We start from the raw sequence: 17,009 nt of genomic DNA, 5'->3' as shown, positions 1-17,009 counted from the left end.
TGTGCTTTTACTTTTTGTGGAAAACTGCTGTGGCTAGTATTTCAAGTGGAATGATAGTTTCAGATAAAGTCACAATATGGAGGCCTGGGGAAGGATGGGGTTCAGGTGCAGACTAAGAAAGATATTTCGGATCTAAAAAATTAAAATTAAAGATGCCTCTTAATGAAGTAGATTTGCTGTTTTAAAATCCCAGGTTTGGATATATTCCCTGAAGGATGGTGTCCATACATTCTGCAGGTGAGAATGTCTGGGAGACACCTGTGACATCTGGCAGCCCATCAGTCACCTGACATTAGATTGTTTCATACCTTGTTTTGTTAGTAGGTATTAGATTAGAATAAGTCTTTAATAAAGCAGTAGAATAAGTCTTTAATAAAGCAGTTTTGCTCTGTTTTAATTTAATTTAGAAAAAGATAACATGAACTTCTTTTTAACTAGGCACATAGCTGAAAATAATAGATCTCATCTCCACCTGATTCGTCTTTTCCCGGAGCTACATCAGCCATTTCAGAAGTGCAGTTGAGTTGGTGGCCACTGATAACCCCTGACAAGGCTACTTCCCTGCAGGGCACATAGTTGCTTATCTCTGACTGCAAGCCATTTCACCTTTAAAGTCCTTTATGAAAAAGATGTTGAGTTGGTGTGGGTTGAATTTGTTTTAGGTTGTTAAGCCTGAAATGACCTACTAACAAGGCTGAATCCATCTGGTTGAGTTCATTTCATGCTAAGGGACTTAGAATAGCACCACTTTCGTGGCTTACTGAAAAAGCCAGTGTGCAGCTTTTTTGTTTCCCTGGAGGTATGTGGCACATCTGATCCATCCATAAGCCTGGACCTGTACTCTGCCACGTGTACATCAGTTACCTATAAATAGTTCTTAGAAAGTATTGTTTCCATGAGCAATTGAAAATTGAGCACATATGTGCTAAAGAATGTTTTCAGACACCTCTAAGATTGTTAATATCTTCAAATTAAAATTTTAAAATCGTACAATTTTATGAACTGAACTGGTTAGATATTTTTAGCAACAGCTCTGGATGAAGAGGAAGTATTTATTTGTGGGGAAGTACAACTGCAGATGATCTTTCATTTGTCGCATAAATAAAAGCACACCAAGAAACAAAATGCACTGAGGAAATTGAGGGCCATAGATAAAGTGAAAGGAGAAAAACAGGTGTGACTCCAAGTTAGAACATTTATTGTTTCACTTCAGTAAGTCTTGCTGAACATCTGCCTTGTGTAAGACCCAATGCAGAAAATGCAGAAAATACAGAAAGAAACCAGGCTTCATGCTTGCCCTGTAGGAAATTAGAATCTGGTAGGGAAAATAAGATGCTCACAGATACTATGATACAAGATAGAAAGACTAATAAAGACCAAATGAGAGGGGTGGGGATTCAGAGATGTCACATGCAAGGATCACAAAAACGAGTGGACTTTGAGTAAGCAGAGCTGTCGGGTGGGTGCAGGGATGATCCAGGAGGAAATGGGAAGGCGTGAGGTATATTCCGGGAAGAGCAAATACAGATGTCCCTTGGTATCCATGGGGAATTGGTTCCAGGACCCCCACCGATACCAAAATCTGATTCCTTTATACAAAATGGCATATGAGTGGTGGCTGCAGAACCCGTGGATACAGAGGGCTGAATGCAGTCCGTTTTGGCTACAGCACAGGGTACGTGGCAGAGAGCAGTGGGGACAGGGACGGGAAGGCAAGTTAGGGTCATAATTTGGAGGCTTTGAAAACCAAGGTGAAGAAGTTAGAGAGAATTACTGAAGGGTGTGGCTAGGTTCCCAGCCATACTTTTTAACAAGGAATGTGACAGCTGTATGGGGAGGGGTGGGGTGAGGCACAAAGGGAGACTGACTTGATTAATTAGGAAAGGGGAATAGGGTGGTAGCAATGAGAAGGCAAAGGAAAATACAAGTGGACAGATCCAACTGGACTTGGCAAAGGAGGGGAAAACCCATCAAACACCAAATGCTGAATTAATAGAGGACCGAGGCTGTGACACCCACTAAATCCAGCATTTAAGAAGTCATAAAACAGATAAACAACAAGAATTTAGCGTATAGCACAGGGAATTATAGTCAGTATCTTGTAATAATCTGTAATGGAATAAAATCTGCAAAAAATCTGAATCACTATGCTGTACACCTGAAACTAATGCAATATTGTAAATCACATCTTCAATTAAAAAAAAAAAGTCACAGTTCTTAACTGGAGTTCCAGTTCTAAACTGGAGAGCGGATGTGGGGCTGGAAGAACTGAAGCCTAGCTGCAAGGAAGGGTGGAATGACTGGTGAGGCGATGCAAGGAGATTTTTCTTTCAAGGAATTTCTCAGTTACATAAAGGAAAAAGCAAATGATTCATGACTCTGTGCAGCATTGGGCGGGGGGGAACATTCTGAGCGAAGGAGGTTCCTGCCCCTTGTGCACTGATCCCATCATCTCACCCATATTTTTTTAAGATAAGTCACTGGTTCTCAAACAGCTTGCTGAAACTCACCCCTAGAGTTTCTGTAGGCCTCGCAGGGGACCCCAGAATTTCATTCTAAAGAAATTCTCAGTGATGCTGATGCTGCTAGTGAGGACCCTTGTTCAAAGTTTTAAAGCTGGAAGAAGTGGTATCAATTCATTGACAAATCTCTATAGAGAATACGGATGAGAGTGGAACTCAGGATGTTCCCTTTGTCTTTTGTGTCCGATCCCAAGCAGATTGTTGCTTAATTTGACCTTTACAGGCAAGTTCACGAAGGAGACTTTTGTGCAGTGTCAGTTTGTACCACAAGAGGTTTTTTGCCTTCAAGTTGTCTCTGTAAGGGTCTCCATGGTGAATGAATTGATGCTTTAATATGGGTATGCTGGTTTTCCTTCTCTGCCCGGTTCAAAACTGTAGTCTCAGCGGTTCTCTTAGCCTTCTCAATGCACTAAAGCGTCTCTGCAGTGCTTCCTGCCACTTAGGGATTGCAGCACGCTGCCTTTGCTGTGGTTTCTCTGTGTCCTGTGACAAGGGTAGTGCCCGTTATCCTTTTGGATAATTTGCCTTTTGTTAACCTATTTCAGGAAGTGGCTTGGGGCTTCCCTGGTGGCGCAGTGGTTGAGAGTCCGCCTGCCGATGCAGGGGACACGGGTTCGCGCCCTGGTCCGGGAGGATCCCACATGCCGCGGAGCGGCTGCGTCCATGAGCCATGGCCACTGAGCCTGCGCATCCGGAGCCTGTGCTCCGCAACAGGAGAGGCTACAACAGTGAGAGGCCCGCGTACCACAAAAAAAAAGAAGTGGCTTGATTGCCCAGGAACGACACCCACACACTCCAGTGACTCTCTGTAACGTCCTTAATGGTAGACCAGTTAGATTACCGTGGTGATGGCTTCTCTCAGAGAAGCCAGTGCGAGACCCTCAGCCAGCACCTGTACGTGTGCGACATTTGATTGAGTCCTGAGAGACTGACAGTTTCTCCAGAGCCTTTGATTAGGGAATTCCCAAGGGACTCTAACAGAATGTTTTTATTTCAACAGAAAATCCATTACCAAAAAGCTGTTAAGTAGCATCCTGCTCAGTAAGAACAGGTGACATTTGAGGTATTTGTTTAAAATCTGAGCTCTCCCATGCATACTAATTAGCCAGTGTGGAAACTATAGCAGGTGTGTTTGGGGAGCTGCTGAGAGGTGGAGGAGATTTGCATTTAAAAGGAAGAGCTGTTAAAGCATCATAAGGCAAGCCATTGACATAATTCTTTCCTAGCTTGTTCTCAGTTCCCTTCACCAGGCATCACTGATCATCTCCTCCACGGCTCACCTTCTCTAGAATTGTGAAGTAAGTGTACTTTGGGCCCAAGAAAGCTAAAAGCTCAGCAAAGGACCCAGCATCATTTCTTGTTTCCTCTAAACCTGGTTAGAGCTGGGTTAGAGGAGGTCAGTGATTAAAAATAACTAGGTTTCTATTTCAGTCACCAGCATAATACATGTGATATGGTTTATTGTAATTGTTCTATGGTTGGATGTTTAGGAACCAGTTCAGAAGTAAAGACAACAATGAATTGTGACTGACTTTTATCCAAGCCTTGATTTGTGCAGAAACCTTTTTTTTTTTTTTGCGTTGGGTCTTTATTGCTGCGCGCAGGATTTCTCTTGTTGCAGCGAGCGGGGGCTACTCTTCGTTGCGGTGCATGGGCTTGTCACTGCAGTGGCTTCTCTTGTTGCGGCGCACGGGCTCTAGGCACGTGGGCCTCAATAGTTGTGGCACGTGGGCTTCAGTCGTTGTGGCTCCTGGGCTCTAGAGCACAGGCTCAGTCATTGTGGCTCACAGGCTTAGTTGCTCTGCAGCATGTGGGATCTTCCCGGACCAGGAATCGAACCCGTGTCACCTGCAATGGCAGACGGATTCTTAACCACTGCACCAAGAGGGAAGTCCCCAGAAACCTTTTATATGTCGTGAGCTGATTTTTAACTTCACCAGAATTCTGTATTGTTCTCTATATCCTAAGATGGGTCTAGCCTCAAGTTTGAAGAAGCTATGCACCTCTAGCTTTTATTTCTGTGTTACGGTTTTGTAGATCAAAAACAAACGAAATTGGGGGTGGAAGGTAGAAGGGATAGAAACATCCTCAGTTCTAAGAAGCCTCCAGGTGATGCTGATGCTGCAGGTCTCTGGACCACCTGTTGAGTGGCAAGGTTCTGTACTACATCCAAAAGTATGTTACTCTTAGTTAGAATTCTAATTCAGTGTAGGACATAAAGGTAATTTACACTTGGATTAATCTAGGCCACTGTAGCTTTCAGAATAATTACCAAGTACCCATCAGATTGACAAAATTCAAGCGACTGATAACAGTTTGTGCTTGTCTAAGTTTATAGTCAGTGGAACTTTATATATTGCTAGTGACAGTGTAGATTGCCATATGGAAGTAATCTGGTTGTATCTGATAAAAGTACAAACACAAATACCCTAGAGCCAGCAATGCTCCTTTGGGACTCCTCTCCTATAGAGTACAATTACATAAATATATTTCAGTGTTATTTGAGGTGGTAGAAAAAGGTAGAAGTCACAATTTCCATTGAGAAGAGGATAGTTGAATACATTATGATACAACTGTTGTGTAAATCAGAGTTGTTTCACAGCTGGACTGGAATACCTCTGTGCTGATCCCAGAGACACCTGGAACTGTGATGCTGAACCTTGGCCAAGAGAAGGACGAGGGCTTCCCTGGTGGCGCAGTGGTTGAGAGTCCGCCTGCCGATGCAGGGGACACGGGTTCATGCCCCGGTCCGGGAAGATCCCGCATGCCGCGGAGCGGCTGGGCCCTTGAGCCATGGCCGCTGAGTCTGCACATCCGGAGCCTGTGCTCCGCAATGGGAGAGGCCACGGCAGTGAGAGGCCTGTGTACCGCAAAAAAAAAAAAAAAAGAAGGACGAGATGGACTAGCTGTTGAATTAATGGTCTCTGCAGGGTTTGAAACTCCCCTGAAGCACCCAAAATTTCCTCTGCTTAGTTTAAGGATGTATATAGATTGATGACTTACCTGGTTTAATTTGTAACATAATCTGGCTTGTCTAATTGACTGGGGGGTATAAAAGATCCCCTGGAAACATTTTCCCAGGCTTTCCTGAAATTAAGATTTATCATACATATCATGGAGGTTCAAAATCCATGTCCGAGGTGAACGAGAAGGGACCCTGGAGGGCTGTGCCTAGGAGTTTCTCAGGCCCCTGATGCTTGCCTGGGCTTTCATTTTCCCTCTGTACCATATCCTCTAGCTTGATTAAAACTTTTCTTGAATACACCCTGTGGAGTCTTGTGAGTCTGTTCAGTTATCTGACCCATTTGTAATGGATACCTCCATACAAGGGGTTACTTCTCAAAAAATTGGTTGTCTCTGTGCTTTGTCCTGAAAGTACATGTTAAGTGGAAAACCAAGTTGCAGAGAAATAAATTTTTAAAAAGAAAGAGAACAAACATGCATATGTGCATGCTTGTCTAGAGAAAAGTATGTGAGGATGCATCAGCATTCCTTACCTTGAGAAAGTGGCATGAGAGGAGGAAAGAATCTCAGCTCTTCCTTCCTCCAGTTGACTTGGCCAATAATACATTGATTCTGCAGTTTGTTAGAAAACATTGTTGACTGAAAATGTATTTAAAAGTTTCTTAGGCATATCAGTTTTTGCAGTAAGCCGTAGTTTCCAGTACGTGTCTTCAGGGATGAATGGAGGAAACCTTTGGATGGAGCGTAGGGGAGAAGAGAGTAGGAGGATGTACTGTTTGGGTGGAGGCAGGCATCCCCTAAGAGATGGTAGGAGGACAGGCTAGTTTACAGAGGGAGGGTGGTGCAGAAGGGTCAGGTAGGGGAGGGACGTAGGTAGGTTCAAATGTGCATGGAGAAACCATCCGAGCGAGGGGGATGAGCAGGTGGGGAGGATGGACAAGTGAAGCAGATTCAGATGGTTTTCCAGGTTTCAGTGAAAGTGGCCAGGCTTCCAACCTCCCTGGTGGAGCAGACTCCCTGGTATGGTCTGGTCAGCTGAGTTTGGGAAGCCTGCTGTGACACTTCCATCCTGTAAGGGGTACCCAGTAGAGTGGTTCAGGGCTATTTTCAGATGTGAACTGACCAGTCTCTTCCAAGTGGCAGCATTTCAAGGAGGGCTAGTTTGGATTACAGAGCTGGAAGGGGTGGCCCAGAGCTGACATCGGAGGACATTCATGTCCCAAACACACAGGAACATTAGTGTATCTAATGGTTGTGTAACCATTTCCAGCTGCTCACATTGGAAACATTTCAGGAACTTATGAAACTGAGAAGGCTATTTTAAGCAAATGTTTAAATAGTTCATTGGCATCATTTTATGTAGCTGGTTTTTTTTTTGGAGTTATAATTCATAAACCATAAAACTCATTATTTTCAAGTATACAGTTCAGTGTTTTTTAGGATATTCACAGCGTTATGCACCCAACACAACTATCTGATTCTAGAATCCTTTCATCACCCCCACAAGAAACCCCAGACGTATAAGCAGTCAATCCCCATTGCCCTCTTTCATGAGCCCCTGATGACCACTAATCTACATTCTATTTCTATGGATTTGTCTGTTCTGGGCATTTTATATAAAGGAGATCATACAACATGTAGCCTTTTGTGACTGGCTTATCTTCAAGAGTCATCCATGTTGTCACATGTATCAGCATTTCATTCCTTTTTTATGACTGAGTAATATTTCTTTGTATGGCTTTACCCCTATTGTTTAACCATTCATTGGTGGATGGACATTTGGGTTGTTTCCACTTTCTGCCTATTATGAACAATGATACAGTGAACATTTGTGCACAGGTTTTTGTGTGAACATTATGTTTTCAGTTCCCTTGGAAATATACTTAGGTGTGGAATTTCTGTATCATGATAGTTCTGTGCTTAACTTTTTGAGGAAATGCCAGAGTGTTTTCCTGTATAGCTATTTTTTAAACATTGCGTATATATTGTTTTTCGCATGAGATCTATTAAGGAACAGGGTTGTATCTTTAGTAAATCTGTGTAACTACTACTATGGCTTCATATGGGCCCAAACACATAGGAACATCAGTGGATTCACTTTCCGTCCAGCAAGTATTGACTGAGCATCTTCGTGTTGCTGCACGGAAACACTGGAAATACAGCGGAGAACAGAATAGAGAATATTCCTGTGGTCAAAGATTTTGGAGTCTGGGGAAGGAGAAAGCCTTACATAGATCCTCTCTCAACTAAGTATATAGTAAAACTGTCATAAGTGCTCTGAAGGAGAAGTGCAGGAAGCTGATTTAGACTTGAGGGTAGTGGTAAAGGTGTAGGTGTCAAAAAAATGTCCCCTGAGAAAGTAGTGTTAAAGCTGAGATCTAGGTGAGGACGGAGGGAAAGTGTGTTGCAGTCATGGAAACATGTGCAAAGGGTTTGAGACAGGAAAAAGCGTGTTGCTTTCAGCACGATGGGCCTGGGGAAGGGGCAGAGGGAGTGGTCAGAAGTGGTGATGGAGATTAGGCAGGTGCTGCTTCATCAGAGGGCTTCGAGGTGTTTGGACTTATTTTATGAGCCAAGGGGAGCCAGTCGAAGAGTTTTAAGCAAGGAGTCACTTAATGTTGTATATGTATGTATGTGTATAAGGATATATGAATTGATACATAGTAATCCATAATTGTATGTAAAATCATTGTACTTTGTCATTATAGCTATACTGTAGAAACTAAATTTGAAAGAGGTCAAGAGTGAATGTAGGAAGCTAGTGGTGAGGCTAATTCAGACCTCCAGTTGGGAGATGACGGTTGCTTGAAGTAGGGATGCCAGTGTTGGTCATGGTGGAAGAGATAAAACAAGGTGTAATTGGATATGTTTAGAGCACAAAATCAACAGGATATTTTTAGTAGTAAAAATTGTTCATGATTTCCAAAGATTTCTTTTTTTTTTTTGCAGAAGAGCTTAAAAATAGATGAACAGTGAGGCATATGAGCATAATAAAACTGCCAAAAACCGTAATACAGCATTGTTAACAAGCCAAAATTGTTTCTTAGAAAGTATTGCTACCCCCACCCCAAAGAAAAACGCTACTGGAACTAAGTGAATTTTACAAAATTACATGATGACAAGGTCAGTGTACGAAAGTTTAACGCATTTCTATATACTACCGGTGACTAATTGGAAAATGGAGTAAAAAATACAATTTATAATGTAAGAAAAAAGTCATCAAATGTCAAGAAATAAATCTAATGAAAGACCCATACATCGTAAACTCCAAAACCTATTGGAGAAAATTTATGAAGACATAAATAAATGGAAAGGTGTAGCTTGTCCATAAATTGAAACACTTGAGCCGCAAATCAAAGTCCCAGGAGGGTTTGGAGTTTTTTTAGAATTGACAGTTCAATTCTAAAATTTATATGGAAATGCAAAGAATTCAAAATAGCCCAAACAGTACTGAAAGAGAACAATGTGGGAAGACTACCTAAGTTCAAGGCTTAACATAAAGTTAAAATGATCAAGGGGGTATGTATTGGTGTGAAAATGTGTAAATTGATCAGTGGAATAAATACAGAGTCCAGAAATTGATCCACCATAGTACCATGTCAGTTTAACCGGGGAAAGAAAGATTTTTTTAAACAGAATCTCAGATATGTTGATTGAAACCTTAAATACAAAAATACTATATGATTCAGTGCATATGACATGCAAAACTAACTTACGGTAAATAATTTATATCTGGGGATGGGATAATGGACTGTAAAGTGGTATGAGGAGTCTTTTTGGAGTTCTGCATCTTGTCCTGAGTGGTGAATTCACAGGTGTTTACAGTTTTTAAAAAACTCATTGAACGGAATACGTAAGGTCTATACACTTTGTTGTAAGTTATACTTCAATTAATAAAGGAAAACCTCATGAGTGTGAGCCAGGCAGGTGTCCTACATACAGGACAGGGAAGTAGGCTGCCTATAAAGCAGCAGGAAACCACAAACAAGCATGGTGATGGAGTGGTGAGCCCCATCGAAAGAGGTGGCCACTGCTGTCCATGCCGCTCGTCACAGTGCGGTAACTGACTGAGCTCCGCTGATAAGCCTGAAGTCTTCATTTTCATGTCAAACCTCTTGATTTTACAAATATTGGAAACTGATTTTTAAAAACCCAAGTATTGCAATGTGGGAATGTTTACTTGTATGAGGTGGAATTAGAAGAAAATAAACGGCAATGAAGAGCTCCAGATACTATTAAACAGGATTTTTTTTCTAATTTAAATTTATGCAGATTTTAGCCCCAGTCAGTCAGTTATACAGATTTGAACAGCACTTTGCCAACACTCCTTGTTGAGTACTTAATATCGCAGTCACTGGGTTAAGTGATTAAAGGGCGAAGTGCTCTCATTTGTTCTTTTTTTTTTAATTTTTGGCCGAGTTGGGTCTTCGTTGCTGCACACGGGCTTTCTCTAGTTGCGGCGAGCGGGGGCTACTCTTCGTTGCAGTGCACGGGTTTCTCATTGCAGTGGCTTTTCTTGTTGAGGAGCATGGGCTCTAGGCACGTGGGCTTCAGTAGTTGTGGCACACAGGCTTCCATAGTTGTGGCATGCGGGCTTCAGTAGTTGTGGCACACGGGCTCAGTAGTTGTGGCGCACGGGCTTAATTGCCCTGGGGCATGTGAGATCTTCCTGCACCAAGGCTCAAACCTGTGTCCCCAGCATCGGCAAGCGTATTCTTTAAATTTATTTATTGATTCATTTATTTTTGGCTGTGTTGGGTCTTCGTTTCTGTGTGAGGGCTTTCTCCAGTTGCGGCAAGCGGGGTCCACTCTTCACCGCTGTGTGCGGGCCTCTCACTATCGCAGCCTCTCGTTGTGGAGCACAGGTTCCAGGCGCACAGGCTCAGTAGTTGTGGCTCACGGGCCCAGTTGCTCTGCCGGCATGTGGGATCCTCCCACACCAGGGCTCGAACCTGTGTCCCCTGCATCGGCAGGCAGACTCTCAACCACTGCGCCACCAGGGAAGCCCCGGCAAGTGTATTCTTAACCATTGCGCCACCAGGGAAGTCACTTCCCCAAGGGCTTTTTTACTCTTAAGTGTCACGCTCTGAACCCCTTGTACTCCCGGAGCAACATCCACGAGCAGTTTTACTCCTGGCATCAGTTTGGGTGAACTCTACAGGCATTAGAGTTTTGTGTATTAGAATATAGGGATCAGTTTTAGATGCCTGGTGCTCAGATCCTTCACCCCTAACTGTATGAATACTGTCAAAATTGGAATTTTAACTTAGTCATATAGTTACTGGAAATACTTTAGTGTTAGCTCTTCGTCTTGGAATTATTATTTAAATTAATGAGGTTGATTCACCAAAATTCACTGCAAGATATTCCTTATTGCATTTATTCATCTGTTTAACTAGTGCTGGAGCGTCTTATGGGCCAGGAGTGCTGTGAAGTGCTAAAGATAAAGAAATGAATAAGACACAGCCCCTGGCTTCAGGGAATTTTGGAACACAAAGAGATTATATTTAGATTAAAATAATTTATATTGTAACACTGGTTTCCAGACCTGTTGGTATGTAATTAGTGTTAGATTTGCTATTGCACATTTTGGGGATTATCATCATCGTGATTTACTTAAGAGGGTTCAGCCTTCATCTCTTCTAACATCAAAAGAAACTGAATCTAATGTTTTTGTGCCTGTAAATTATTCATCTTGCAAATATTACCCAATAGCTGCTTTGTGCCAGGTACTGTACTGTTTCCAGAGAATATTGTGTTAAACAAAGTAAATATTAGCTTGCCCTCATGGAATTTACTGTGAGGATAATTTGTTGACCGACCTTGACTTAATCCTTTTAAGTACTACGTGCTGTGCTATCTACTTCACATTATTCTTTTTTGTTTTGTTTTATCTGCTAGTGTCTATTGGCATATTCAGTATTATGCCACACACACTCTGCAGGAATAAAAGAAAGGTATACTGAGTAACTTTACTGTTGCAAAGCAGTAATAAAACACTGAGAAATATCAACCCCTCAATCATAATTTAATTGTAGCTCTTCTTTTATTTCTTGTCAGTAAACCAAATATAGAAACATTTGCTATTTTGCATTATTTTAAAGCTAAAGGTACAGATTTTTTTAATCTACTGGTTTATGTATTAAATTTTTACTACCGAGTTTGAAATCCATTCCTGCTATGCTTGTAAATCTTTTTTTTTTTCTTTTTTAACATTGCTACTGTTATGGCTTCTGAAATTTTAAGCTTGTCACTCCCTTTGCCAAGCATTTTTATGGCTTTCACTTCCAGCCAACCCCTGTAATTCCTTTGTGTGCTGATGAAAGCCCTTGGCAATGGCAGTGAGATAGAATAGTATTTTATTTTGAGATCTAAAATGTTCATTCGTTGTTTCTTTGTGTAATTTTATGTATCTTTGCTGTCATAATTGGTTTTTAAACCTATAAAAATTGTTACCAGTTAATTTATTTGAAGCTATTCATTTAAAATGATCATTTCATCAGAGGTTGGCTTTTGATAAGTAGTAAAAATATTCTTAAAACTGTCACCTTTTCTCTTTCCAGTTTTGAGAAGTGGTGCTTGGGAAATTGTGCACTGGGAAAAGGTATGCATTGATTTTTATTTTGTTACAGGAGAAGAAATGCATAGAGGTAACTCTAGTAGATGTAATTTTTGTATATAATATAAGCAAATGTCAAGGATTCCACTGATACGAAAGCTATTTAGTAATTAATGTTGTAAACATACATGGAATCTTCAGTTAGTCACTTCCATTTAATAATTTGCAATATATTAGAAAGACTATTACCTTAAAGTAATATTTAGAACTTTTTGTTCCTTTCATAGTATATTTTGAGTACTGTTTTCATAGATTTCACTTATCCATGGACTGTTTTGTCTTGTAATTTTTTGCTTTAATCATCTACTGTCCAAGTAAAACAAAAATTAGATTCTGATAGTTCACATTTGTATACTTTACTTCACATTCATATATCATGACTAATCGCATTTACACACTACTAATTCATTTTTTTTTTAATGTCTTACTAACTAAATATCATCTTCTAATGAGCTGGAAATCAGTTCCATCGAGAAATTAATTTGCTTATAGGAGCTCTAACATGGTAGTTAGTGAGTTGAGTCATAATTTAGCAAGTGTTATCCAAGCATTCTTTCACACCTCAATTTCAAAAGGTAAGCAATGATTGTTAGTTCTCCCTTAGTTCTGGAAGACAATTTAATCGCCAGTCATCCACAAGTGAATAACCTTAGTAACTTGGTGAGAGACTTTTGGAGGCAAGGCCATTCTACCCAGGGGACTTTGTTTTCTGAAATTGCTAGTACAATGGAGGTGTAACCCACACTCAGTTTATTTGCACTCCAGTATTTCCCAGGTAAAGGCCATGCCCTGATTCTACCTTGTGATGTTCATAGTCACCTTGTATTCCCACAGGGAACAGGATTCATCCTGAATTAATTACATCTTTGTTTATTTTAAATCAGTAGCCAGAATAGAGATTGACATCTCCTTTTCTGGATATTTGAAAACTCACTAGTCTCTCCCTCTGGTCTTTGACATGAAAGTAACATAGAGGAAAATACTTTGTGCTTTCCTTATTTCTGTGATAGTCACCTCTTTTTCAGAGCAAGATAAAAATAACAAAAAAGCTCAATTGACTGTTTCAAAAGAAGTTTCTTTTATGTTCTTGTATAGTAGTTGTGGATTTAAACACTTTAGAGCCAAGACAAGTAGAGTATAATCAAGTATGATAAATTGAATTTTATTATAAATGTGTTTCATTTACTAGGTTTGTCAGGGTAATTAACATAAGTGCATATCCTAATAAATTGATATCCGTTTCTTCTTACCTAGAGTGCTTGCTTAGAAAATAAACAGTTGTAAAGTCAGGAGATAACCATCTACTAGTTCCCCCTAAAATTAACCTGTTAAGATGTTTTATTTTCCTAATAGATAATCATTATTCTAAGATTGATTGGATTATTTTAACTTACTTTTGCAATTTTCCACAGAGAAAAAAATTAAATTACCAGCCCATGATTTTCCATAGAGGTGGCATTCTCAGTTGTCTTGGAGATGAGTGCCACGTTTTCGCTGAGCATCCCACTTCGAAATACAGAGGGGTAGAATTTAAGGTGTTACCAAAAATCATCCAGCCAAAATGAGCTGATGTTACTTAATAACTAGAGGTAGATACTTAATTACTTAGAATTAATAAAAGTTGGTTCAGTGATGAATTCAAGATAAATATTCAGAAATTGACTTCACTCTTTTCAGCAATAGCAATTTAGAAAAACACAGTGAAAAAGAGATCTCATTCCTGGTGGCATGTGGGATGCTTACAGGTAAACTTGAAATATATATATGACCATTGCAAAGAAAACATAAAATATTTAGGTGTTAAAGTTTCACAAAAAGACAAATGTGTAATATTCCTAGAAAAACAGTACCACTTGTTCAAAAGTAATGATGTAGTATAATCAGGGAAATTATCTTTTTTTTTTTCCTCAAGAGTTGACTAAATTATTCATTGTAATTTCAAAAATAAACAGTTGAGAAAATAGAAGAATGTTTTGGAAAATTAACAGTGTGAGGATTAAATATAAGTAAAATGGTAAGCAAAATTTATTAAAATGTGTGAATCTGTTGCAAAAATATACATTGATGAAAAGCATAAAATAGAATAGGATGCCCTGAAATAAAGCCTATTTAATATTTGATAAAGGAGGCAAAAATCATGGATTAAAGGATTATTTAGTAAATCATGTTGGGACCACAGATTAGCAGTTTCAGGAATAATACAGTTTCGTATCTAAGACACAGCCTGTGCTAAAATAAATTTCAACTGGCTAGAAGAAAATGTTGAAACATTGTTTTTGAAAAACATACAAATAGAATAAAGACCTTAATAAATATTTGGAGGAGAACAAGATCAAAATCTCAAGAATCTATGGAATTTGATTATATAAAATTTAAAACTAGTACACATCACACAAATAAGCAGAGAGAATATAGAAATATTTGTACCAAATATGACAAAAGATTGAAATCGTTATCTAGATAGGAAATATAAGCTGGCAAAAAGTAAGAAGAAATATAATAAGCAACCAGACTCAGTATAATATTCAACCTAATAATAAAAGTTGCAAATTTAAACGTTATTGAGGCCTCGTTTGCTATCTAGTCAAGGAAAAAAACTTGTATTTCAGAGTTTTTATGAAGTATTTTATTCACATACTATTGTGGATTAGCAATTTAGGTCTTCATATTGACAACCACAAAAAAAAAAAAAAAAGATTCTGGGAATTTATCCCAAGAAAATAATCATAAAGTAGGGAGATACCTGTACATGTATAATAATTATCAATTAACATTATTTGTAACAGTGAAAAGTTAGAATATGAGGATATCCAACAATAGAAAGAGCATTTATAAATAATGACATTCTACATTCTAGTATATTTTGTGACAAGTAAAAGCTGTCATTTCAAATACTGTGGCAACACAGAAAAATTTTATACCATCATTCAACAAATACTTATTGAGTGTATGTGCCAAGCAGTGAGCTCACAATAGCAAGCAGGACATATGAGGATTCCTGTGTCACAGAATAATCAGAGGTGAAAAGAACGGGACGGTGTACCCTAAGATGCTGGCTATGTAGAAATGGTTTATTGAACACTATGTGGACAGGTGTGAAAGCAGGCTGGCTTGTTGTGTTAGCCAGATTATAAGGCAAGTCTTTTCTTTAGCTTATGTAATATTTTGTGCATTTAAAAATAAAATCAATAAACCAAAACCAACAGTCTGATTCACATGCCAATGTAATATGGTAAACCTTAGTGCAAATGGGCTTTAGTTCAGGGTTCTTTCTTTCTTGGTCTTTCTGAGTGTGTGGCTACTGAGGTTGCTTTTTAATGTTTCTCAGAGGACGTACAAATTTGCAGTGTCCATCCAGCCATTCACAGATGGGCAGACTTCAGCTCCCAGACACTAACAGTTCATCCCTCCAGTTACTGATCTGTTGCATGAGATTAAGTTGCCAGTATCTGGTTTTCTGAGAAAGTGTTACAATTACAAAGCCCTATATATAAAATAGATAACTAAGAAGGACCTACTGTATAGCACAGGAAACTACTTAATACTCTGTAATGGCCTATATGGGAAAAGAATCTAAGAAAGAGTGGATATATGTATATGGATAACTGATTCACTTTGCTGTACACCTGAAACTAACACAACATTGTAAATCAACTCTACTCCAATAAAAATGAAAAAAAAGGCCCTATACAAGGCATTGCATCTCCACTCTTGAAAGTAAACAGCTGTCTTCATTACCACAAAGATCAGTTCTTAAGCTTGAGATGCAGCTGAGACTGTTCATATGTTTTTGAGATAGTTGCTTAGGATAGAATTTAGGTGAAGAATCTTAGAATCGACACATTTTTCTGGTTCTGTAGAAAAACATGGAGTGGTGGGCTTCCTGCATGTGTAAAAGTCACTCTATATAGCTGCTTTAATGCATGAAGTTTCCACCATGAAATATATTTCTCTGGATTAAGAATTCACATCTACAAAAATTCCTCAGTAAAAATATAAATAAATATGCTGGGGCCTGCAATTGGACAAATCAGATTTTCAGTCAGTCTGTTACAGTTTAATAAGCTTACCCTTTTTCATATTCCTCAATTGTAATTACTAATGTCAATGACTTCAGAAGGCTCAAGGTAGTGACCTGAAGCCCTAAATGTTTTTTTAACTTCAGTATTTTGGGGACTAAAACTGCTTTGTCATATGATGTTCCTCCAACTAGAACACGTGGTCAAAGAATTTTTGCCGTCTTGACTTTCTCTTGTCTGTTCCCATGCACACACCGGGCTGGAAATGGGAATGAATGCCACATTAGGAGCTTAGAACCCAAAAAGAAAGAGGTGTTTGAGAAAGTGAGCTAAAGCATAGGCATCAGAAGGAGGGGGTAAGTTCCCTGCTCTCCTCACAGTGCCGTGAGAACGACTTTAGCATTCAGTGAGCCCTTGGTTTTCTGAAGCCACTGGGGGAACCCGTTAGACCATATAAGAGGCTAATATTTTCTTTTAGTCTTCAGTTTAATAACCGTAAGGCTTTCTTTTGTCTTACAGTGAATAAAGTGTTCGAAAACTGTACAATTATACTCTTAACTGACTTATGAAAATCCCTAACACTGTAATATAGACAAATATCCTGATTTTATAAAGCATACAGTCTGATTGGAGAGCAAACCTTAATACACATAAGGTGATTAAGGAGCAATTAAATGGTAGCCTGGGTAGCATTCTCTCTAAGTGCTCTGGCTGCAGAGAACTTTGTTCTTTTTATCTTGCTTTCAGTGGGTGCTATCAGAATACTATCACAACACATTATTTTAAGGGCTAGTTTATACCTATACTCGCTGTTTTTTTATTTTCCCAGTTTGCCCTTTTTTGAGGAAGGGGGTGTTCGATTCCAAGATCCCTGACAATTTGTCA

General features: G+C 39.3%; 1 protein-coding gene across 4 annotated transcripts in view; it reads left to right on the top strand.

Annotated features, from left to right (window-relative positions):
* ATP8A1 (ATPase phospholipid transporting 8A1) overlaps positions 1-17,009 on the top strand; it is a 238,452-nt gene that overhangs the window by 49,647 nt on the left and 171,796 nt on the right. For all 4 annotated transcript variants that reach the window (XM_079920695.1, XM_079920696.1, XM_079920694.1 and 1 more), the window contains one exon: positions 12,050-12,090. In XM_079920695.1, coding sequence (XP_079776821.1) covers positions 12,050-12,090 — 41 coding nt within the window. The remainder of the gene's footprint in view (positions 1-12,049; positions 12,091-17,009) is intronic.

The sequence above is a fragment of the Stenella coeruleoalba genome (genome assembly GCF_951394435.1).
Source record: "Stenella coeruleoalba genome assembly, chromosome: 4".
NCBI classification, from domain to species: domain Eukaryota; kingdom Metazoa; phylum Chordata; class Mammalia; order Artiodactyla; family Delphinidae; genus Stenella; species Stenella coeruleoalba.
This window is presented reverse-complemented; position numbering and strand designations above follow the sequence as displayed.